The sequence below is a fragment of the Idiotropiscis lumnitzeri genome, chromosome 1 (genome assembly GCF_059441095.1).
Source record: "Idiotropiscis lumnitzeri isolate Australia: NSW breed Sydney's pygmy pipehorse chromosome 1, RoL_Ilum_1.0, whole genome shotgun sequence".
NCBI classification, from domain to species: domain Eukaryota; kingdom Metazoa; phylum Chordata; class Actinopteri; order Syngnathiformes; family Syngnathidae; genus Idiotropiscis; species Idiotropiscis lumnitzeri.
Genome location: NC_142391.1, coordinates 23,544,121 through 23,567,596, shown reverse-complemented (window position 1 = coordinate 23,567,596; position 23,476 = coordinate 23,544,121). Strand labels below are relative to the sequence as shown.

At 41.1% G+C, this 23,476-nt stretch overlaps 1 protein-coding gene across 1 annotated transcript; it reads right to left on the bottom strand.

Moving 5' to 3' along the window:
• Positions 1–479: 479 nt before the first annotated feature.
• gak (cyclin G associated kinase) lies at positions 480–22,953 on the bottom strand. Its single transcript, XM_088290181.1, has 29 exons — positions 22,573–22,953; positions 21,077–21,138; positions 20,910–20,969; positions 20,708–20,822; positions 19,815–19,957; positions 18,858–18,983; positions 16,951–17,040; positions 16,457–16,592; positions 16,265–16,377; positions 14,651–14,750; positions 13,871–13,988; positions 10,917–10,966; positions 10,682–10,830; positions 10,383–10,505; positions 10,158–10,291; positions 9,352–9,546; positions 8,444–8,561; positions 8,221–8,300; positions 7,386–7,579; positions 6,958–7,125; positions 5,796–5,962; positions 4,910–5,114; positions 4,048–4,221; positions 3,838–3,975; positions 3,675–3,761; positions 3,302–3,583; positions 3,069–3,217; positions 2,587–2,763; positions 480–2,213 (listed from the first exon to the last, which is right to left on the bottom strand). Exons 1-29 carry the CDS (start codon positions 22,712–22,714, stop codon positions 2,112–2,114), a joined length of 3,897 nt encoding a protein of 1,298 aa, XP_088146307.1. The 5' UTR covers positions 22,715–22,953; the 3' UTR covers positions 480–2,111.
• Positions 22,954–23,476: the final 523 nt, after the last annotated feature.

Below are 23,476 nucleotides of genomic sequence, written 5' to 3'. Positions count from 1 at the left end.
TCACTCAGATGGCATGCTAACTCGCTAGCATTTCACTAACCAACCCATACATCATTTTCTTACATGGTGTTCACAGTTTACTAAATAAAGAGCAGCACTTGGATGTTTGTTAGAGGTGACTTTAGTACAGTACCGTTTAGCACACAGTTAATTTTAAGTTATGGGATGTCGCTAAAAGTTCTCTCTTCAGGAAGTGCAGTTTGTTAGCTAATTAGCAACATAGCATGAAGCTAAGTTGACCACGAAAAGGTAATACATGGCTGAACATGTGGTTAGTCAGAAAAAAAGACTTATTTCCCTCAGAACTTTTAATCATGTTTTTCGTTTCTACATTCATTTTTTTTTAAATTATGACAATTAGATACAGTAAAACACTTGTATCCTTATACTTATGATGATACTGTCAACTGAAATAAAAAAATACCAACAAAAAACAAGTAAAAAAAAAAACTAAGAAAAAAGGAAGATGTACAACAAGACAGAATGATATAATATTTATATTTGTAAAAAGCACATTCATATTAATAACCTTTGGAATGAATTCAAAGAGGTCCCCACACACTAATATATTACCATATGAAAATCTAACATGTTTTCTTTTTTCCAATTCATATTGATTTTAATCAGGCATGAATAGAATGTCAAAAAAAAAAATCTAATAATAAATAAGAAAGTGATTGGATTGGTCCATGAGGTAAAAATGTGAACTAAAACAGTCAATTAACAACAGTGTGATGTCATTCTTAGAAAAAAAAAGAAGAAAAAAAAAAACGGCCGCATCCGTGCAAACGCGCGTCACGCGCCACTCAAATGTCATCTTCACAAAGTCACTTGATGGATGTTTTGTATTTACAATAATTACGCACACGATGGACCCCCTGAAATACGAAAAGTCAATCTATTGCGCACCCTGTTCTGGTTGATGGGTGTCAATCCAAAAACATCAGCCTCGCCCGTTCACAAGTTAGCAAACGATGCACAAGCTCCTGTCCGACATTCATTTTTACATAGTTAGCATTACGCTGTGCTAGCTTACCAGCTTCACTCTGTCATTGTCGTGAGGTTAGCGTCATACCATAGCGTGAACTTAACTCAATGCTTTGCTACTTCAAAACTAGCCTGACTGTTAGGGTGCATGTGGTTGGCGAGTTAGCACAGCATAAAGCTAACCGACACGGTCCCTTCAGCGTTAATTGCTTCATAGTCTGACTGTATCGGGTTAGCGACATAGCATAGCATGAGGCTAACCGACCACGCTGCCACATGATCAAAAAGCCCGATTTATGTGAGTTAGCAAAGCATAATGCTAACTGCACGTACGCCCTCCATTATGGGTCACATTGTCGGAGCGCATAAGGTGAGCTGCGTAGCATGAAACTGACTAAATGCATCCCCTCCATCCTTATGAGACAGATTGTTGGGGAATAAGTAGTTAGCGGTAGTGCAGCGTGACGCTAACTGAATGTTCGCCATTCTCCATCTTTAAGAACCTTATTGTTAGCAGCAAGCCACATAGCATAGCACGAGTGGACGGCTATAATGATAAAAAAAAAAAAAAAGAGCACTTTTGTTTCCATGGGTGTCGCCTTTTTGTCAAGAATAAGCACTAGGCTAGGTAGCGTCAGTATGAGTGTGAAGGCGTGCATGTGTCACAATAGTAACTGGCAGACGTACCACATTAAATGTTTGGCAGCCATTTTGTATAGTGGTCATCAATACTGACAGGCACCAACGCAGCAGCTGTTTGCATTTTAGCATATAGCCTTTTTTCTTTGTAAAATTCATTACGATTTCTCAGCATTCAGGAATTCCTCTCTCTTCCCGATTGTTACTTCTTCAATGTTTGCCAAGAGTCATCAGTTGAGTTTTTTTTTCTTTTCTTCTTTCACAGATGTAGCAAGGGCGTGGAGAGTTAACAAAGGGAGTGGACGAGAGGACACCTCCCATGGGCTGCGCAACAGCCCCCACTCCCCAAAAACCGAAGGCCCAATGTGGGCTCAGTCCTATCCAATCAGGCCCCAAGGGGGCTGGATATCTGTTCAAATGCAGTCCACATACGGACCGTCTTTTTTTTTTTTTTTTTTGTGTGTCATTTCTTCATTTTTTCCCTACTAAAAGAGTGCTTTGGATCCCTGGTTCTCAAATTCTGACCAGGCGTCGTTCAGCTCCATGAAGATCATCTTAGCGTAGTCCTCGTAAGGCTTGCCCGTTGCCTGCAGGAGACGCCGTTGATTCAAAGACAGGGGGGGGGGGGGGGAGTGGGGTTGGGGGATCAAAACATGAATGAATGAGTGCTTGCCATTAGAGGTGCAACAATTAGATTAACTCACAAGTAATTAAATCTGTTTTACTTCCGATTTTTTGTTATCTGCTTACATGTTCAATAGGCAAACGCCAATGCCTGTGAGTCGCATCAAGCTATGAAATTGAGTTAACCGTAAGCTCTCTATTCCATGTTTAGAGTCTCAATGTATGTGGGGGGTAACAGCAAGATTTCTGCGGTCTCAAAAACTAAGTCGGGGCCCTTGCAAGTTAATTTAGCACGGTATGTCTAGTGTGTGTATATGCAGTGTGTCCAAAGCGCACCTTATCTGGATGGACCACTAGGACAGCCTTCCTGTAGAACTTCTTCACTTGGTCCGGTGTCACCAGGTCGGCCATGCCCACTGGCCTCCAGCGGGTCTCGCCCTCCCACAGCACCGTGTGCAATGTGGACAGCAGTGCGCGGATGTTTCTCTCCTTGCCCTCGATCCAGTCTAAGATCTAATCGGTGTCGAGACAGAATGGCTTGGTCAAAGTACGGTTTGGAAGGGGCTGGTGGTGAAATGAGACCACCATTACAAATTGCAGTATTTTCTAAACAATTTTTAAACTCACACACTGTCAAATTATTTTCTAAGCTTCTTAAGTAATGAGTGGAGAGGAGAAAACGAGCATTTTGAAAAGAATTGTGTAAAGCAGAACATAGACTTTGACACATTTTTTGTGACACTTCAAACTACAAATCAACGCAAACAAGAGTAAGAGATGGCAATTGGCGGCAAAATATAAACACAGGAGTTCAATACCTGCAGTTTAAGGGGATCCATTTCCTTTGTAATTTCCTGCCTCCTCATTTCCGCAATGGTCCTCGGCCCTTTTTTATCAGTCTTGGAGGAAAAGCCCTGAGTGGACAGGAGGTCCCCAAAGTCGTCCTCTTTGACTTTTGGCTTGGGGCCTGCGTCACGACAACAAGAGACGCGAAAAACATTTTCAGATGACATTTGCGAGACACACGCAAGACATGACGGTGGGGAAATACCAAATCCAGGAGCGCGAACGCCTCTCTCCTCTCGGCCTCCGATGACGCTGGGGAAGTTGAGGTTATAGTTGGGCTTGGTGACCTGAGGGCCGGCGGACTGGGGGACCGCTGACGCTTTGGGCGCAGATCCGGATCCCGCCTGCCAGGGCTTGTTGTGGCCCTGTGGGGCTTTGCCGGATTGCCAGGACGCAGGGCCTTGAGGCTTAGCTGAACACGAAGAGGAAGAAGAGGAGGCTGGTGGAGTCTTGGAAGGTCCGGAGAAGTTACTGTTAACTGTAGAACCTGGAACAAACAAGTTTGAGCACTTTAACTTAATTTGTCATATTTTTATGTCCTATTTTATTTGTGGTGAACTGTATTGCGCCGCATTTACTTGGTAAATTGGATCCTAGGTTCCCCAAATCAGCGAAGGGATCGAAGGTCTGAGATTTGGCCTTCGACATGGATGACATACTAGAAGCTACGAGCACACAAATATGACCAGTAAACATACGTGATGAATTATAATGCATTGACCTATACAACCCGATTCTTACCTGCGCTGACGTAGGCGGGCCTGCTGGCGGTGGCACTCATGTTCGTCGAGCTGCTTGCCGTCCAGCTGTCCCACCCGCCCAGGAGGTCCGGGTGACTGGCCGATGATGTCATCTTGGGAGCGTTGTTCACCAACATATCTGATAGGAAGTACAAATATGAATATGTCCACATCAGTGTAATAATGCACCAAGGGAAATAAAGTAACTCACTTAGGTTAAAGAGGCTAGCGTTGGAAGTTGGAGTCGCGTTGTCTGGCGCCGAACACTTGGAACCCATCAAGTCCCCGAACAGGTCGGGACCGGAAGCCTGCTGGGATGAGCCCACGTTGGAGCCCGCACCGGAGCTGGAGCTCATGCCGAACGGGTCGAACGGGTCACTCATGGCTACACAAAAAGAAGCACATCATTCTCTGCATATTCACGGTATGTCAAACAACTATTTCAATAATGTGAACAAGGACTTTCCTTTCTTTTGGACGCACATTATGATTGGCCAGTGTGTTAAACCACCATAGTAAGCGCCGACTGCTGGCGAGGAGGATTTCCTTCAAGTTTTTTCAATTTTCTTGCGCTTGCAGCCTTCACAAGCAAAAAAAAAGGCCAGTATAATCCCGATACCAATACCTGGTATCAATACTTGCCCATTCCTTAATTTTTCTAACACTTCCATGGGAAGTGCACTTTGAAAGTCAAGTGAAAATGACATCTTGTGAAATGTCAATGTGCGGCACGAGATCGTCAATCAGCATCAGGAGTCCACTGGCCTTTGAGTTGCCCAAGTCACAATTTTACCAAAATCATCTGGAAAATACGCATCTCACATTAAACTTGAGTTCAAATCACTTTTACAAATGAAAGCTTGGAATTCACCCCAAATGTTGCCCTGAGGTGTGATTCTGAGCGTGAGTGGTTATTTGTCTATGTGTGCCGTGCGATTGGCTAGCAACCAGTTCGGGGTGTACCCCGCCTACGGCCCGAAGACGGCTGGGATAATCTCCAGCATGCCCGCGACCCTCATGAGGAAAAGTTGATCGCATAACGGATGGATGGATGTTCTCACAAAGATTCTTACGTTTGGAGCCGCCGAAGAACAAGTCCTCCTGCGTCGTCGCAGTGTGTCCAGCAGGTGGCGCAAACAGGTCGTTGAGGAGGTCGCTGTGGCTGGAGGAGGCCTTCAGGCCAGCGGAGGAGGTCGCCTGCGCTTGGGGTTCGGAGTTCAACCCTAAGAGATCGGCAGTGTCGTCCGCGGGAGAGTCCTCAGCGGTGGGAGTCGGAGTCTGTGGGGAAGCAAAGTGGCCATTACATGAACATATTTGTTTTTTCTGGCTAAATTTAGCTGTTGCGGCTTTATCATCAGGTGTGTTTTGAACTCTGGAAATTTAGATATGTTTTGTATTATTTTAAAAGTGCATTTGAAGTCATCTAAAAAATAAAGTGCTGCAAATGCTAATAAAACATGCCTTGAGTGTATTTAAATAGGATATTTCTATCGTATATCGTGGATTTGATTTATTGCGAGTATGGTTTGGAATGTAACCCGCACCACGGACGAGCGTGTGCATTACTGTACCGGAGTCTGCATTTTTTGCTCCCATTTCCATTATTTGTTGTGAAAACATTTTGTCAACAAAGCACTTTTTTCCCTGGCAAACTGAGTGAAAGTGTGGAATGCGATGCTAGTTTCTCAAAGAAGACGAAAAGAAAATAAGTTTTTCTTCCCATTCCCGTTCTGGTGAGGAAAACAGTATGAATTGCAAATAGAGCGAATATTGTGCTGCACTAAATGCGAGTTTCCATTCCATTAGTGGTTAATTTGTGTGACAATAGACTGTTGATTCCCCATCTTTTTTGTGAGCATAGAGATTTGATTGGGATCTTGTGTGACTGGTGAGTATTGTGACGGTGTAAACTGCTACATTAGCGTCTTCCTGTGTAGCCACATTCAATTATTTGCGTACCTGGAAGTCGGCATCGAAGAGCGGCTCGCTGGTGTCTCGCGACAAAGGCTCGCCACTGGGGGCCGAGTAAGAGTAGGACTCCCCTTCGGACTGGTCGCTCAGATCTTCCTGCTCATTTGAGGACCCTCCTGTGTGGATGCCTGATGAGTCCTGAGGCCCGCCAACGTCTGACCACAAAAATAAAATAAAAAAAAGAAAAGAAAGGAAGGAAAATCATTTTTTTTATTGCAGATGCATTTGATGTATTAAAAAATGCATTTGAATTAAAGGTAGGATTTTCTTAATTTATTCTGTTTTAATTTGGTGCTCTATTATTTCGATAAAAATGGATTTATTAAAAGCTAAAGAACACATCTGAACCAGGGGGCCAATAATAATGGAAGGTACTGTGTATACTGGTCAAGTATGTTTTTCAACGAGTCACGTGGAAGAGAGTCTCGCCCAGCTCGTCTGTGAAATTTAGGGTTGCAAACAATTTAAGGTGTAAATGCTTTCAAATCCAGGTTCAAAACTGTGCACTTTTCCCACACCTATGATTAGGACCTTCAAGATATTTTTAAAATAATTTTCTCCAAAATCCTGTACCCAAAGTTCTTTTTGCAAGTTTATCAATTCTTCAATCCAAATAACCAGTTTTGAGGTCAAATCCTCAACCGTAAACTATCTCCAATTTCTTTACTTTGCTTTTAAGTGTCTAACTATTATGTTTTAAACTGCCTTTAAATGTTGTACTTTCAATTGTGAAAGTTCCCTTGTGTATGGAATGTGCCATTTCTGCTGCCTTGCCTCTCATGACTAACAGAACCCTGTAAATCTCATATTCAGCTCACACTCATAAGCAGGGTGTATGATATAAACAGAGCATGTGTTGCTGTAGGCTGTAGAAAGTGGTTGTTGCCTTTGTTAGAAAAGATGAATCAGTTCATGGAGTGAATGAGGAACCCATGTAAAAAAAAAGCCATTGAATTCAACTCAAGGGACATTCAAATGTTCTTTTTTCCGGTCAAAGAAGAGAGACTACTTCCTCCTTAGGTAGGTTTTATGTTTTTATATTGTCACAGAACACAATATTCTGTGGGTTGTAAAATACTCTAAAACGGCTGGCAGTGAACGAGTTCCTAAAATTTGGAATTAGCAGGGAACACAGGGAATGAACTCATACCTTCCCAATCCAGCGTCTGGAAGAAGTTGTTGGCGTTGGTGTCGCTGCTCACAGGAGATTCCGTTTCCGAGGCGGTCGAGCTTTCCGACGTTTGCGCGGGTGGCTGTGGCAGTGAGCTGGAGTCATAGAATGCTGAAGATCCCGGCTGACGAGGCAGTTCCGGTTTACCTGCAGATCATCAAAAATGAAGCAACACTCGGGCATTCTTATATTCTACCACCCTCTCAAACTTTTTTACACATTAACTCATTCACTACCAGCCGAGTAAATAAATAAATAAATAAATAAATGAGAAAAAAAAAGGATATTTGACGTCTTTAGCCGTCAATGGTAGTTAATGAGTTAAGTTGGTCCAAAAGCGGCCACCGTCGAGTCAACCGAGCTGATAAATGACATTGCTGCCAAAAGATGTAAGTAGTGCCATCTACCAAACTTGCTGAGGATCTCCTGCTGCTCATCGCGAGATGAAAAGAGGATCTTGGGGTTGAGGCCCTTGGTTTGGAAGCCATCCCACGGCAGAGTCTTGGCACTGGGCCGGTCCTGGGGCTCAACGTCAATGTCCAGGTTGACCTGGAACAAGTCCGGATATTTCTCCTGGATATCGCAGGCGTCCAGGTCGTACCTGCCGGAAAGAATGTAAGTGCAGTAGATTTTAGGGGAGGTTTAAACATTTCGGAGAAATTTCACCAAGGACCCACCTCATAATCCGAGTACAAAAACAAATATAATAGTAATGGGAAAGTGTTGTACAAATCATATCTTGTTTATCTCGAAGTCAAACATCTATATCTGAAGCTTGGAAATGAAGACACCAGTTTTTGACAAATATTTCTGTTGCTACTGTTGTCATTGTTTTTGATGCTGGTGCCCGGTCATCCTGGTTATTTGGTGTCTTATGACCAAATACAAAAAAATAGACAATTCATGCTGAGATGTCAAATTTCTGTGATGATAGATAATTATAATCAGAGCTTCTAATAAGGCCGTTGCTAAGGTGGAGAAGAGTTATTAATTAGTTATGTATATTTTCTTTTATTGGCGCACCTATACCCATATAAGCACTTAAAAAAACAACAACAATTCTACAAAGTAGTAATTCTCACAGTGGAGATGTTACAGGTCACAGTAGACTTCAGCAAGTGTCAGTAGAATGAAATTGCACATAACAAGCTCAGTTTAATAGCGTTTTGCCAAAAAATAAGAATAAAAAAAACGATTTGTGTTTCAAAGCCGAGAGCACATTCTCTAACGTTTAAGACCTACTTGGCAAACTTCACGGTGGTGGCATTTCTGGGGACAAAGCCTGTGTGGAACTGGATCTGAAACATTTTCATTGAGGCCATCTGAAAGCGCAAAAGCACAGAAGTGAATGTGTTATTGACGCCACCAAGGAAGACAGAATTGTTTGGAAATTTAAATTTCGGCAAAGAATTTGTGCGTCATAATGTGAAAAAAAAAAGTCCTTAACAAAGGTGTTAATTTAGACCTTGGCCTGCAGGCGACCTCCCAGCGTGGACCTGGCATGGTAGATCACAACCACCACATCTCCTTGGACGGTCACGTTCAGGGCAATCTCTGCTCTTCCATCCTCCATCTTAAAGTCCCTGCAAACAAGCGATATACAACGTGGGCCAAAAGAAAGTTTACATCACCAATAGCTTTTATTACAATCACATATAACAAATACAGTTCAATCTTGCAAATTGTCAGAAAGTCCCCTTTCAAAAAAGCAACACCCGTCAAACATTTCCTTAGCACTGTAACATGCAGCACCACACAAATTCCCTGCAGCATCGATTTCAATAAAAGATGCGGAGATGAATTATTTCAAATTATAACCAAAGTTGGATTTTGAAATTGGGTTTCTAGGAAAGCTTTAGGTTTCAAGAGCGGTTTTAAATGTTTCTGCGTGATTACAGCTTTTTGGGAGAGGCTTTTAAGCATTTAACTATTAACAAAATATTTGCATTATCACACAATTTTCGATACATATTATGCTTGAAATCTTTTTAGCATGGCTGAACGATTTAGAATAATCAAATGGCGATTTTCTTTTTCCTTCCATATTACGATTTAATATGAAATTATTTTAAGGTACTCTTCCTATGTAGTTCTTAACAAACACAAGCAATAAATCTCTATTACAATAAACAGCATCAGATTTACTATTCATAAATGTTGGGGTTTTATCAGTCATGCTTATGCTAAAATAACATTAAAGACAGTTTATTCATCTACTTCTAATAGTGGCATAAACAAGGCGTGCATGGAAATATTGGTACAAAGCCATGCACATGGTGAAGCATGTGTTTAATAAGTGTGTGTTGTATTTTTACATATTTGAAGCAAAAGGAAGTCGTCTGCAGTACTAAAAAAACAAAAAAAAAAACATACTTCATCCGGTCATACTCCTGTGAGGTTGTGAGGACCCTCTCGTCGCCAACGTAGATCTCACAGAAAGGCCGACAGCCGTTGCGCTGCTTGTTAAACAGCGGCACGGGTGTCATGGTGATGGCGCGGATGACCACGGCCTTGCAGTGTGGCATGATGGGCTCCTCTGCCATCATGTCACACATGTACTCAATGTACCTGACAAGAAAAAGAAAAAAAAAACACACACGTTACTCAGAGTGTGCCAATATCAATAAATATTGCTCCTACATAAGCCCCCGATCCCCCCAAAAAAGAAAAAGTATTGTGTTTGACTGGTCTGCATCCAAAATCTCCAATATTAGAACTCATATACTAGTAGTCCATTGCAGAGTCCACACATGCTCCTCTATCAAGCAGCAAAAAATGCAAACAAAAATATTTTGAATGGACTGAAATAAACTTTTTTAAATTTGTTTTTACTGACTTTATTGGAATGACTTCCCAGGGTTCTTTAATTTCTTTTCTACTTATTTTATAAAAGCTAATGTTTGAGATAGGAATTATGTAACCCAAATGTTTGGAATAAAGAGGTCCAATTTTCTATCTACTCTTCTTTGTTTGGATAGTATCAACTGAACAAACCTCTTTTAACATTTCATGCCCCCAAAAATAAAAGCATGCATCGTTCCAGCGGATCTCATATTGGATCGATATCGAACAGCAGCCTGCAATATTGATATCGTATCAGAAGTCAAAATATATATCTGGTCACGCCTACGCGTGACGGTCATTGTGTCTGAATTAAAACAGTGGGGTGGTGTTGGCACCTCTTGTGAGATGGGGCGATACCGGGCGGGCATCGTTTCATGGAGAACATGTAAACCGCCGCTTCGGCCGTGGTGAAGAGGCGGCAAAAGCACAGGAAGGCGCAAACAGCCACAGCGGACGCTGCCCTCCCATCCTGTGGCAAAAACAGATAATATTAACCCACGCGTACGCAGGAAAGGTCAAAAGAGAGGGGGCAACGACATCACCGTCTTCTGCTTCCTTACCAGGCAGTGGACCACGCAAATGTTCCTCTGGTCCTGCTTGAGCCACTGGTGCATGTTCTTGCACACACTGTATAGACTGCGCAGGTTGGGAGAACGCCGCACCTGCCAGTTGCATTCAGAAACCTAGACCGTAAAAGACAGGTGATGCTGATTGCGAGTTATAGTGGATGTTCGACTTATCATCCGGTTTGAATCGAGGTTGAAGCTCAAACCGGACAAAAACACTCCATATTACCTAAACCTGTAACGATTTAAAGAAAGAAAAAAAAAGCTGACAAGCTGCCCACACGCACTCGTACCCGGTTGTGAAAGCGAGACGGCCTATAGGAGCGTCTGGAGAGGTTGTAGACGGCGTAGTGTCCTGGGTGACGCGAATCCAGAAATAGGCGCACGTCCTCAATATTGTTCTTTATGGCCGACTCCACCCCTTCAGCCGGGAACGACATGACTGCATGAAGAGCATTAAAATGTTACACGTGTTACCCATGTGAAAAAGGGAACAAAATGGTGCGTAGTTGAGGCCCAGATGCTCACCCGCTATTCTGGAGGTGATGTAGGATATATCCAGGTCACCTTTGGCGTAGCTGCAAAAGAAATTGCAGAGTTGGAGAGGTGAAAAAACATGTGAGGCAAACGCTCTGGATATGACAACTACCTTATTTAACAACCAATACGTTGCCGGTTAAATTTCAAGCAGTTTTAAAGTGTTAAAAGAATAGTGTATGCAGTGGCTTAACCCTTTGGTTACATCGCGAGGCAAATTAAAAGAAAAAAAACTAAAATGTGGACATACAGTGGACTTACCCTCCTGTTGTGTTGTTTCTCAGTAAAAATAACACATCTGGGTCAGTTTCATCCGGAAACATTTCATGTAAAACTGGTAACAAAAACTTAACTAGGGCAAATTGGCCCGCAAAATAACATGAGGGGTAATATGTCATCATCATCATCATAATAAATGAAAACACAGGGCTCTAGACTGCACCCAATTTGGGCATGCGGGTGCCTTCATTACACAAACGGGCGACTGAAGAAAAAAAGATTGCTTGTAAAAGTGTGATGGAAGTGGAAAAGTGAAAACACTATGGTGTGTAAACTGGAGTTTCAAATTTGAGCGTTCAATTGAAATAGTTCATTTAAATGTTGCAACTGTACTATTTATACAAGGAAACCATACATTTGCAGCTTTTTTGAATATCATAAAATAAATAAATTTGATATAAATATTGTTTCCATTTATACATTCTTTAGTTTTGTACCCCCCAAAAATAATTTGAATAATCGTGATTTAAAAAAATTTAAATTACAACAATAATCATGCTCAATATTTTTTCAGAATATAGCAGGCCTACTGCGACTAAAAAATATTTACAATTTCATATGTATTAATGGATGAAATGGTAAGGCATAGTGTAAAAAAAAAAAAAATTGCGAGTGCACACAACCGCATGTCGGGTCCCTTTCACTTGAATGGGATTTATTTTTTGAAACATGAATATTAAACATATAAAACACTTTCTGCGCAGAGTCCTGCTGTAGTGTTCCTGACAGAATTTGAGAAACATGAAAACTCAGATAAATTGTTTGTAGAGGTTGGCAGCTCTGAATGTGTAATTTCGCTGCAGTCAATTTAAGTGCTGGTGTAACTTAAAAAGAATGTTGGACCCAGTAGTGCAAAAAGTTAGTCTAGAGCCCTGAAACAATTCATATTAATACCACAAATCCTCCATATTATCCTGACGGATTAATTTGACACAGAAACATAAGAGCTATTTGTGAGCTCTTGTTTTTTCTTAAATTAAAGTCATGCTGAAAAGTTTTAACAAGCTTCTGTATAATCCGCTCAGCTAATTGATGCGCTGTTCGGGATCATATGACGCTGGTTAGGGCACTGCTTAGTTAGCAATCATTCATGCATTGACACACTTCTCTTATTAGTCTTTAAAGGAGACACATTATGCCGTTTCAATTTAAATAGCGTGGACAACTGCTCTTCATTTCCCTCCGAAAAACAAAAACGTACACAAACAGGGGATCCAGCCAAAATGAGTTGAAATTAGCCCATTGTACATTCAGTGCAGCTACGCTCGTCAAAGTGTCTTCCTTTTTAAGGAAGTGCAACAGATCATCTTCATTTGAGGAGGTGCAAAATAGTTTGTAAAATTCTTAAAAAACTGTGATAGTACCACCATGTCATCTTTCCAGTATCAGTTTAACTTTTCTTAAGTTAAGTGTGAAATTAAAAGTTTATCATTTTTCTTTGAGTAAAACGCAACAGCAACAGTTCATTATCTCTTTAGGTAAAGTCCAAAATGAATGGTTTGTCTTATTCTTGCGAAAGTGCAACCGTAGGAGTTTGTCTTTTATATATTATTTTTTTATTCTACTTTGTATAATATGTCCCCTTTAATTCAACGGCGGGTGCTTGATTCAAAACAAGCTTATCGAATGTATATTCTGGTCAGTGTATGTGATTGTGCTAGTAGGAATTCAAGCGAGTGTGGCATGGGTGATGTTAGCACGAATGAGCGGTGATTAAACAAGACAGTAGAAATGGAGCAGAGTTGAGCTCCTCTAAATCAAACACACGAAACTACAGGAGCTTGGCCGAGGCTCAGTGTTTACCTTGGGTTGCTAGGAGATGGACACATATAGTGAGGGATTGGACACAGAAGAGAAAAGAAAAACAAATAAACAAAATGACCAAAACAAATGCAAAGGGTGGAAACAATGAATTCACTCAAACACATGAAAAAATGTGCAACGCTACAACACCTTTTTAGACTTGTAAAACTCCCTTATTTTTTAAAAAACAGAAACTTTCAATAGGAATTCACAGGAATAAAGGAGGAATCTGTAAAACTGGAGATTTGCGACATTGACTCGCCGCATGGCTCGATTTCAACGTTGGGCTTTTTTTTTTTTTTTTTTAATATCCTCTCCATGAACTGTAGCAGCTTGATTCATGAAACATATATTGTAATGGGGAAAGGCATTGTTGAGAAAGTCTACGTTGCAATGCAATTGAATTGTTCTCATATTGCCAGAGAAGCAAGGCACATTTAATTTGGGGGGGATGAGGCGACACTCTTCGATCTCCTCTTTTAATGGAGACATCTACTAAAGATTAAAGTCAAGATTAAATTAAAGTCAAATGTTAAGACGAGAACTGTCACATAAAGCGACTTTGCAGGTTCCAGCGGCAACCATCTTACGTTCTCAATGTCTATGATACATCTCCGAGTGCTACCCAAAGCTCCTGTTAATTGATTGGAAATGTTGTATCCATTTGAAAGCCCAGTCCCTTTTAAATATGTCACACGCAATTATAGTCAAAACATCATGGAAAAAATGATTTATGCTCCGTTACAATGAAGGGGAGAGACTGTGTCAACATACATGTTAGGTCAGTTGATTTCTGCGAAGACTTATCAGGACCGACTTAAAATAGATGAGACTGCAGATTATGTGAAAAACGAGCATCTTACCTGGCTACGGACTGGATGACCTTGGAGGAGGTATCCTTGATGTTGGTCAGGAAGCGCTCAGTTCCTCCCTTGAGGATATCCAGGAAGCCGCTGGCTGACTGGTCAGGATCGTAGATGCCTTTATAATATGATTAAAAAGAAAATGTGGGCAAAAACATAAACCATATTATTTTCCAAACCAACATGAAAAAGAAAAACATTTGGGTTTACATAAATACATGAATTAATTTGTTAAATACATCGATCCCTTATCTAAGTCGCTTTTCCTCACAAGGGTCGCGGGCATGCTGGAGTCTATCCCAGCCGTCTTTGGGCAGTAGGCGGGGTACACCCCGGACAGCCAATCGCACAGCATACAAAGACAAACAACCATTCACACACACACAATCACACCAAGCACAATTTTGAGTGTTCAGTTGATCTACCATGCTTGTTTTTGGAACATGGGAGGAAATCGGAGTACCCGGAGAAAACCCACGCAGGCACGGGGAGAACATACAAACTCCACACCGGAAGGCCGCTGCCGTAATCGAACCCTGCACCTCTGCAGTGTGAGGCCATCGTGCTAAATAGACATCCACCGTACCACTCCTTGCTAAATATATATTTAATTGTAATATCTTTTGTTACTGAATTAATTAACAATTATATAATTTGTTTTATTTCCACCCTTTAATTTTGAATAAATTAAATGTAAAAAAAAAATAAAAAAGGGTATTTTACAAATTAGTAAAATCTGAGAAGCGCAATTAAAAAAAAACAAAAAACAGCGGCGCTTACCTGCATTGTTGTGTTGTATCTGCGAGGGTGCCGCTGCTGCTGTCGTAGTCGTGGCCGCCACTGCCCCATTACTTCCGAACCCACCGTTCTGCTCCAGGAGCTGCAGACATTCGTATCCGTCATACACAGGACGCCAGCAGTAGTACGCGGTCAACATCATGCCCTTCCAATAATTTATCTTCTCTATCAAAATCCCAAGAAGACGACCCGCGGTATCTACTCCGTTTCCCTCCTGGTCATCCTTGTGGTCAGTGGACGTCTGAGGAGGAAGTCCAGCAGGAGGCGGAGAACAATAATCTTCTTATGACCAGCAGGGAAACCCCTTCTTAAGGCTAATCAGATTAGCCTTCTTCCCTTCGACACACACCCGCCGCCCTGGTTATGGAAAGAGAAAAGTCGTGTGCTGGCAAGCGGTGCTTCTCAAACTGGGGCTCGTGAGCCTTAGCTTGGGTCATCAGCTAAACAAACTGGTGCTTTGAGATGCGAGTGACGGCATTTAGCAATTTCTCAACATACAGAATGTCGTTGCGTCCATTCTTTGCTTGGACTTGCGACGTCCAATTTGACTATTTCCTTTCCAACTCAACATAAAACAAGCAAAACGACTGATGCAAAAAAAAGTTATATTCTTCACATTCTAATTATGTCATTACTGTATCCACCAAAGTGTAACATTTTATACGGCTGGGCAACATGGCTGAAAGGTATATCACAATATAAGTATTTCATACTGAATTATATCTATATTGATATATCTCAAATTTGTTGACTTTTACTTTTTATGGGAACCCCAGCAGTAAAGTACATGACTTAATTTTGACGACACAGCTCAATTATATAAGCAGATGACTGCGGTTAAAATGGCTACAAAATCGCAGCTTTCTGACCCTGTAATCGTCTTAAAATAAATCACAACTTTAGTGGAGGATTTGCTCATGAGTGGCACGATTTGGGAGAAGGATCGCGACTTATCTGTTAAATGTGAGGGACCATGCCCTAGGGGGGGTTACGGAGGGGATTCAAGTGGTGATTTGCTTTTATTTCAGTCTGGTAGACTAACCCGGCCAAATCCATTATGCCCCGATGTTACGACAAATGACTCGGCTAACATGCTAACGAGCGCAGCACCATATGACAAAATGAATGAATGACAAACCGGCCAAGCCCCAAAAAATAAGGTGGGTGACAAGCATAAAGCTCAGTCAAATTGCAGTCAAATTTTCATAGACTTTTGCTCCGGTGTGGGAGTGAACACAGCCGTCCGTCTTAGTTCCCAGCCAATTGAAGCGGCTCCTCACATTCCCTCTAATGTCAGCGCAGGAGTGGCGCGCACACTCTTTGACATGGCTGAGGCAGAAATGGACTCGGTGGAGTCCATGCAGAAAATTGAAGCTCACAAAAGACATTTGGAAGAAACTGCATGCAATTCCCCACGGGAGGATGATGTAAATTTGGCCAGGCGGATTACAGATCGCAGTTTTTCAGTAGGCATTTGGAGACCACCTTCCACCGCGATCATTCATGTATCAGTGTCGTTCACCCGCGAGTCAATACTTGCGCCCAACGGTCACTCACAAGAACTAGAATGACAAAGAATGCAAAAGGTGACACTACCTCTGTGATGGGAGACTTGGGGTTGACGTTTCTTGCCGCCGCTATTTCCTGAAGCTGGTTGACCACCTCTGTGATGGAGAGCCGCTCGACGGGGTTCACCTTCAACATGGAGCCTGCAAAAAAAGAAGGGTGAGGCCCAAAATACTGCCACGTATTCGGAGTATTGAATCCGGACAGATGCAGGATGCTTACGAATGAGATTGTGGTAGACTGTGTACTTGGTGTCGTTCTGCGGTATCGAGTACTTCCCGTTGACGATCTGCAGCTTGGCGCCTTCCTCGAACGGGTGCTGCTTAAAGCACAACAGGTAGAGAATGCAGCCCAGGGCCTGCGCGGGACAGGACAAATTAGGGATGGGAATTGATTGACTCCTTATTTATCCAATTCGATTCGCTATCGATTTTCATTGCGTGCGGAAATAAAGGAAATGCTTTAACAGTGTAATATATTTAATGTAGGAAAATAAATATACAGCACATCCAGTATAGACAGATAGTCTGTAATACATCCTTGGGGGCAGGACAGGAAAAGTAGGCAATCTCAAGACATCAAAAAGCAACAAGGACACTGGCTACTAACATTTGAGAATGTTTACAGCGCTCCTATCGCATTCAAAAAGAGCCAACGCTTATTCAGAAATAAAAAAGAATGGCTAATGAGACAATTAGGTAAAACAACGGTGTTACCCAGATGTCTTGCTTCTCATTGATGGGATAGTTGGAGTACAGGTCGATCATTTCCGGGGTCCGGTATGCTGGAGTTGTGTTCCTCGTAATCTATAGACGGAGACGAACAGACATACAGAGAAACACAGTAAAGTAGTCTGTGAGACTTGGGCTCCTTGAGCCTCAGGGTCTTGTCTCATGTAGAGAGCTTGGACTTGTCGTATGTGAAACGTCACCATCCCAGCCTTAATTTGTGCATTTTGTCCTGGAAAATGTGGAATACTCAATCATCTGCATTGATTTTATTGGGATGTTCTGTAAAGCGCTTTCTTATAGCTACGTGTTGTGAAAGCCCCATATAAATAAAGATGGATTGTGTTGTATATTTGGAAATGTGGGGAAAGTGTATTTTTTTTGTTTACATTTTCAACGCACAGTATGACCATTATAACTGATGCAGGTTTTATTATGGGCAAAATGAGAGTAGCACTTGTGATCATCCAGTAAAAGCACTGTAATATAAACATAAATGGTCGCAATTAGCATGACGGATGAGCGTGTTAGCAACTTTACAAACACAATCTCGGGGCGCATCTCATTGAGGTCAAAACATCCTGGACTGGCAGTGTGATTATTCAATCAAAAGCATCTGGTGTTTGTCAATGTCATTTCTCCTGCGGATGCAGTAATGATTGGAGGGGGAAAAATGCTTAATGGCCATTTACAGTAATGGGAACAAAGCCTCCAATGACCTCATCTTGTCATACATATTTCAACACTAAAAATATATCTTTTTTTGTTACATCTTTTATTCCAATTGTAAAAATGATACATATTCAAACATCAAATAAACAGTTTGCTGTGATGGATAAACGCTAATTTAAATGTGAATATATTCATTGCCAGAGATGGTATTTTGCTGGCCTGTCCGCCGCCCTCTCACTTAGTTTTAACATGTTCTCAGTTGAACTCTCAGTTAAAGAGCAAGTACACACAACAGCATGACAAAATTTCATTCTGCTCTGAGAGCAAATATTTTAATTCTAGACTTGTGGTACTTGACCTGGTTCGGTACGGTGAAAGGGACGGAGGAAAATCCTTTTTTAAAAACTTCTCATCCTCCGTCCCCAAAATGGGCTGTTCCGCCACTGAGACAAAATGCCATTTTTGTTCATTACCAATATATAACCAGAATTTTGAATCATGAAAATCCAAAGGTACATATTTTAACACTAAATAGATTCTAATTTCATAATTACACTTCCGGTATGTAATTTCAATTGAGAATTTAAATACAAGTTACAAAAAACATTGCAAAAGTACAATATAATAAAGTATAGATTATGCAACAATGCAGATTTAATTAAATTACAAAATACAAATAATAGATAATCATGACTTTGATTAATAAAATATAGTAGATGTATTTTATGACATCACAAAATTCTTAGTCAATAATCATATTTAAATAATTTAAAATGAAATACAATAAACTGCAATAAAGCATGATGTTACGTACATATTTCATTACATGGATATCTTCTTTAAATTTATGTAAGTAATTCAAAATTAAATAAATTTAATTAAAAAAACACTAAAAATATGCACATGAAATGTTGCATTAACAATTTAATACTTAATTCTTTCCTTACAACACGTTTATTTTCCCAGTCCAGCATTGCTGCCTTTTTCTGTTAGCTTCTGCTTGGTCTGGGATTATAGCGCCACCTGCTGCTTTGCTTTTCCTGTTGTCTCCCAATACAATTTTTTTTTTTAAATTAACTTGACAATTGACACCATCCCAAAAACACAGGTGTGAATGTTTAACAAATGCCTCTTTGAAATGTGAGCGATGGTAATGCGAACGTTTAATAAATGCCTCTTTGAAATGTGGGCGACGGCAAAGAAGCGTGACGGTGCGCACGTACCTCGTCCTCTACCATGGACCTCTTCTGTGCCGACCAGCTGTAATCGGGGTAATGCGCCACACTGGTGGCGCTGCCAAAGTCGCACAGTTTGATGGTGCCTTGGTTACTAATCAGCAGGTTCTCAATCTGCAAGCAAGAGATAGCGGCACAGCGCCCAGCTCAAACTTCCGGCTGCTACACGTCGACAATTGCGTATGTATACTGCAAAAGGCAGTCAAAATGAAGTAATTTGCTGTTTTGCGCATGACTGAGATTTCTTTGGGTTTGCGTATGAATTAAAATAATAAAATAAACGTTTTCATGTTGTCCTTATTGAGACATTGTGTATAGAATTTGGGAGAGAAAAAATATTTAATTACGGCGGTCACTGTCAATTATTCCATTAACAGATCAACTAATCAGAAACAATATTATTCTCAATTGATTGTTTATTATTTACGCGAATACTTCATGGACACAGTGGAAATGTGATATCTTTATCTGACATGTGGAAAGAAACCTTGTATGATCCAATATGTTCAGTTTCATATTTATTTATGATATTTTCTGGACAAATTGAAACTATTAAAATAAATAAAAATAAAATAAAGGCAAATGAACCATGAAAGAATACTAGAGACGTGCCTCTCACCACAAAAGATGATTTGATACGGTTCTCGATACAGGGGCTACAATGCGATTACAGGATGCAACGATTTAAAAATGGAATGATTCGATTCAGTGGGAATACAATTCTTTTTGATACGGCATGGCTGAAGTGTTTCCATTCATATGCAACAACATGAATAAGCTTTAAGAAGAAGCCAGTGCTAAGGCAGCTCATCTCTGTTTTGGTTGCATCACAACGCGATGCTTGCTAACGGGAAATTGATGCCGTTTTCTTTTTCTAATTTCATGAAAAGTAGTCATTTTGGAGATGCGTGACGTTGTGTATGCAAACATGTTCTTGTGGCCCACCTTGAGGTCTCTGTGTATGACGTGGGGCTTCTGCTTGTGCAGGTGCTGCACGGCACGGCACGTTTGGTAGAAAACTTTCAGCACCGTGTCGCAGGACACGGGGGCGCGCTGCTCCACCCGCCGCAGGAAGTCCACCAGCTGGCCTGAGGGCAAGAGGAAACGTTTGTGGGGTTCACATTGTTCTCGCCCCATTTTCTCTCAAGTGACATTTACGCAGAGCAACAACATGCAAAAGTCAGACAAAAATCTGTATTGGGAATTTACTACCACCTACACGACTGGTGTGGAAGAGTACTGTAGTACGTATGGCGCCTCTACTTGAAAATCCGAGCTTTTGCTTAAGCCAGTTTTTTGGTTTTTACTTGCAAGAATTGTATTGATTTAAGAGCGCTAAAAAAGAAACTTTTTATATAAATATTTACATTATTTTATAGAATAAAAAAATCTATTATTGCTAATCTTCGGTGTTGGATATTTAAAGAAATGCTAATAAGCCAAATGTTTTGCCAGTAATTCACATCATTATTTTTTTAAGTGTTAGAGGACAAAAAAAAACAAGTTATTTCACAAATTTTATATTTTTGAATTGACCGGAATTTTACTCTGGCAAATATCTCTATATTGGTTGGACCCTTAACATTATTGCAGCTTCTTTGTATAAACGCATATGTATAATGGCCGAGGCACGCACACAAGAAGGATTACAATGTGGGCCCTGTAAGGGATAGATTTCCATTGACTTCAAACAGCAATGAAAAGTTGTAGTAAAACGCGTGAGTGAGCGGACACTCAGACAGGAAGCGAGGCTGCAGACGGGAAAGTGTTTCGTCACCGTCGACTCAGACCAGAAAGTCACAGCTAAGCGCTAAATATGCGTGTCACCATCAATGTACCTTTGCAGAGTTCAGTGAGGATGAGGAACTCGGCCTGACCCGTGTCCGACTCCTCTTTGCCAATGGAGGCAGCGGAGCAGAACTGGACCACGTTGGGATGTCCTGACAGCTTTTTCTATAAAGGTGGCGGGAAATGTTTTGAATAAAATTACAAATTTTAAAAAATTCTGATGTTCAAAATTCTAAAGAAGGGGTGGCGTACCATGAAGCAAACTTCCTGGATTATTTCCTTGTTCTTCTCATCCTCGTTGGACAAAAGTCGCTGGAGAAAAACCAGAAAGCAGAATTTGATGTGTTGTGATCACAAGGAATAAAAACAGAGTAAGAATTAAAGCATAGGAGGCTAACAGTCAACAAGTTTCCTCTGACCTTGAGCGCGTAGTCTTTGCCACTGCTGATGTCCTGCGCTTCGTAGACAAAGGCAAAGCCACCTGAGGGAAAACACATTGTTAACAATTATCCCCACTTCCTTCTTATTTGTTGCTTTAATTCTTCTCATTACTCAGTTGCATGCAAGGAAGAAATCCACCCGCAAAATGTTCTGCTGCAAAATTTCTTCTTTGTTGCTTTAATTCTTATCGTCACCCGGGTGTTTGTTTCGCGACTCTTCCGCCTTCATTATTGCATTAATTCTTATCATAACTCAGCTGAGTCTGATGCGTAAGGAAGAAATCTACTCTAAAAATGGTTTGGCGCTAACTTTTTTCTTTGCCGCTTCAGTTCTTATAGTTATTCGGTTGTATCACCACACTTTTTTCTTTTTAGTCGCCTTAATTCTTTTCATTATCTGGATAAGTTTGTTTCTCGACACTTCTTCACTATGGCTTTAATTCTTACCATTGCTCATAGCATTTGTTCTGCAAGGACGAAATACCCCCTAAAACATTGTCGCTAACTTTTTTTTCTTTACATTTATATTTATGCCTGCTTGTGTTTGTTTGTTCTCTCCATCTTCTTTATTGTCTCAGCTCATATTGATACTCAACTTGTGTTTGTCCCAGAGGGGATACTCTAAAGATATAAACACCCCACTTCAACCTTGTTTCTTTACTTCCTATCTTTACATGTTGTTTTTGTCTTCGCGCTTCAACTCCCTCGCCTTGGCTTTATTTTTTATCATTAAGTGGTTGTGTTTGTTTCACGAGTAGTGAATTCACTCTCGAAATGTTGTAGTTCTAACTGTTAGCTTTTCCTTATCGTTGTGTTCGCTCAGAGGGGAAAATGTGCTTTAATTCTTATCATTAGTTGTGTTTCTCCTGAAAGGAATAAATACATTTGAAAACTTGTTTGATCCTAACCATGCACTTACGAACCACTTGCATGGCACTGGCTTGCCCATGCCTAGTCTAAATCATTTGGTCATCTCCACAGATGACAAATCCACTCTTAGGACTTTTGACGGCACCCTTAAAACAGTTTATGATAAGCTATAGATAAAGATGGGGGCAACGCACTACACGTCTACTCAATTCAACATTGTTCCTTGGCACCAAAATGTCACGCGATTGTGTCAAAAGTAACACCTGCTGTGGCTTAATTCCAGAAACAGCGTATGGTTGGTTAAAAAAAATCCACTGAACACTGAATTCGCGGACGGCGAAGCGCGAATACCGCTTCACTTTACAGGCAGCAAAGTCAACATCATCATAAGTTTGGAGTTCAAGTAAGCCATGCAGTCCGGCTTGAAAGCTTAATGAAATCAGTCTAATTGTACCGGAATTTAGAATATTGAAAAATATCGACTTAAAAGAATGTAACTGTCATTGATCGCCAACTGGATAAATGTTAGCAAGTTAGCTACTCAGTTGCTAGTTAGCACAATCCCACTGTGACAGTCACTAAACACAAATCTGTCGCCCTTTCACCTTCCGCTATCACTCGCTTGATTCGCAGTTTCATGTCGCCCAGCTCGACCATCTGCCCCACAAAGTCGTTCTGGTCCCGGCTTGCCGCTCCAACCGAGCCGGGCCCGGCAAGGAAATCCAGCGCCGATTGGAACAGCGACATTTTTGTCAAAATTGTTTTTTCACTCTGTTCCTTCTCCTTCTTCTTCGAAGGCGCACCAAAATGCCAGCTGGGGGTTGAGAGGGTGTTGGTGACACCGACGGGGGTCCGAGAGGACTCGTTGGTAGTTCGCTTAGAAGAGTTGAAAACCTACTGACATTTTCTTCCTGTTGTCGAAACGACGACAAGAGGCCGCAGCCATCACTCCATTCCAGCTCGAGCCTACTTCCGGGCTCGATGGTGACGTCGTGGCACGAGTTCGTCACGTGAGAGGGTCCAGGGCCATTGGAGAGAGGAGCACTGACGTCACGAATCATGTGAGCAGAAGTCGGAATTGCATATACATTTTATTTTCTTCCACCAAGTGTTTTGTTTTGTGTCAAAACGTGGACTTATCTTTTCTTGTAAAGTGTACGTGTTATAAGTATTGTAGAAATAACTAAATATAAATAAACATGTAAATACGGCCAGGATTAATGTTGCATTTGTTGAAATGGGAAATTGGACTTTATCTATCTGACTGAAGTTTGAGATATCTGCATTTTGAGTCAAAATCGCAGTCCTATAGATATATCTAAAACCTCTTATTTCATCTCATGTTCTTGAGACTATGGGGGCTTCTATGAACGAATTTTCAAGCACATTGCAAGTTTACAAATTAGACTATCTACTGATGACTTTCTGAACTGATTAGCCTTTGGATCCACGTTGACCGCTATCATGCGTAATGGAGTCCAACAGACAACGGTCAGGCGGATCGCAACA

Coding starts and splice junctions, on each gene's coding strand:
- gak (XM_088290181.1), bottom strand. CDS start 22,714: ATGTCGCTGTTCCAATCGGCGCTGGATTTCCTTGCCGGGCCCGGCTCG. Junction 10,292..10,382: donor TTTGCGTGGTCCACTGCCTG/GTAAGGAAGCAG, acceptor TTTTTGCCACAG/GATGGGAGGGCAGCGTCCGC. Junction 5,963..6,957: donor CCAGACGCTGGATTGGGAAG/GTATGAGTTCAT, acceptor TTTTGTGGTCAG/ACGTTGGCGGGCCTCAGGAC.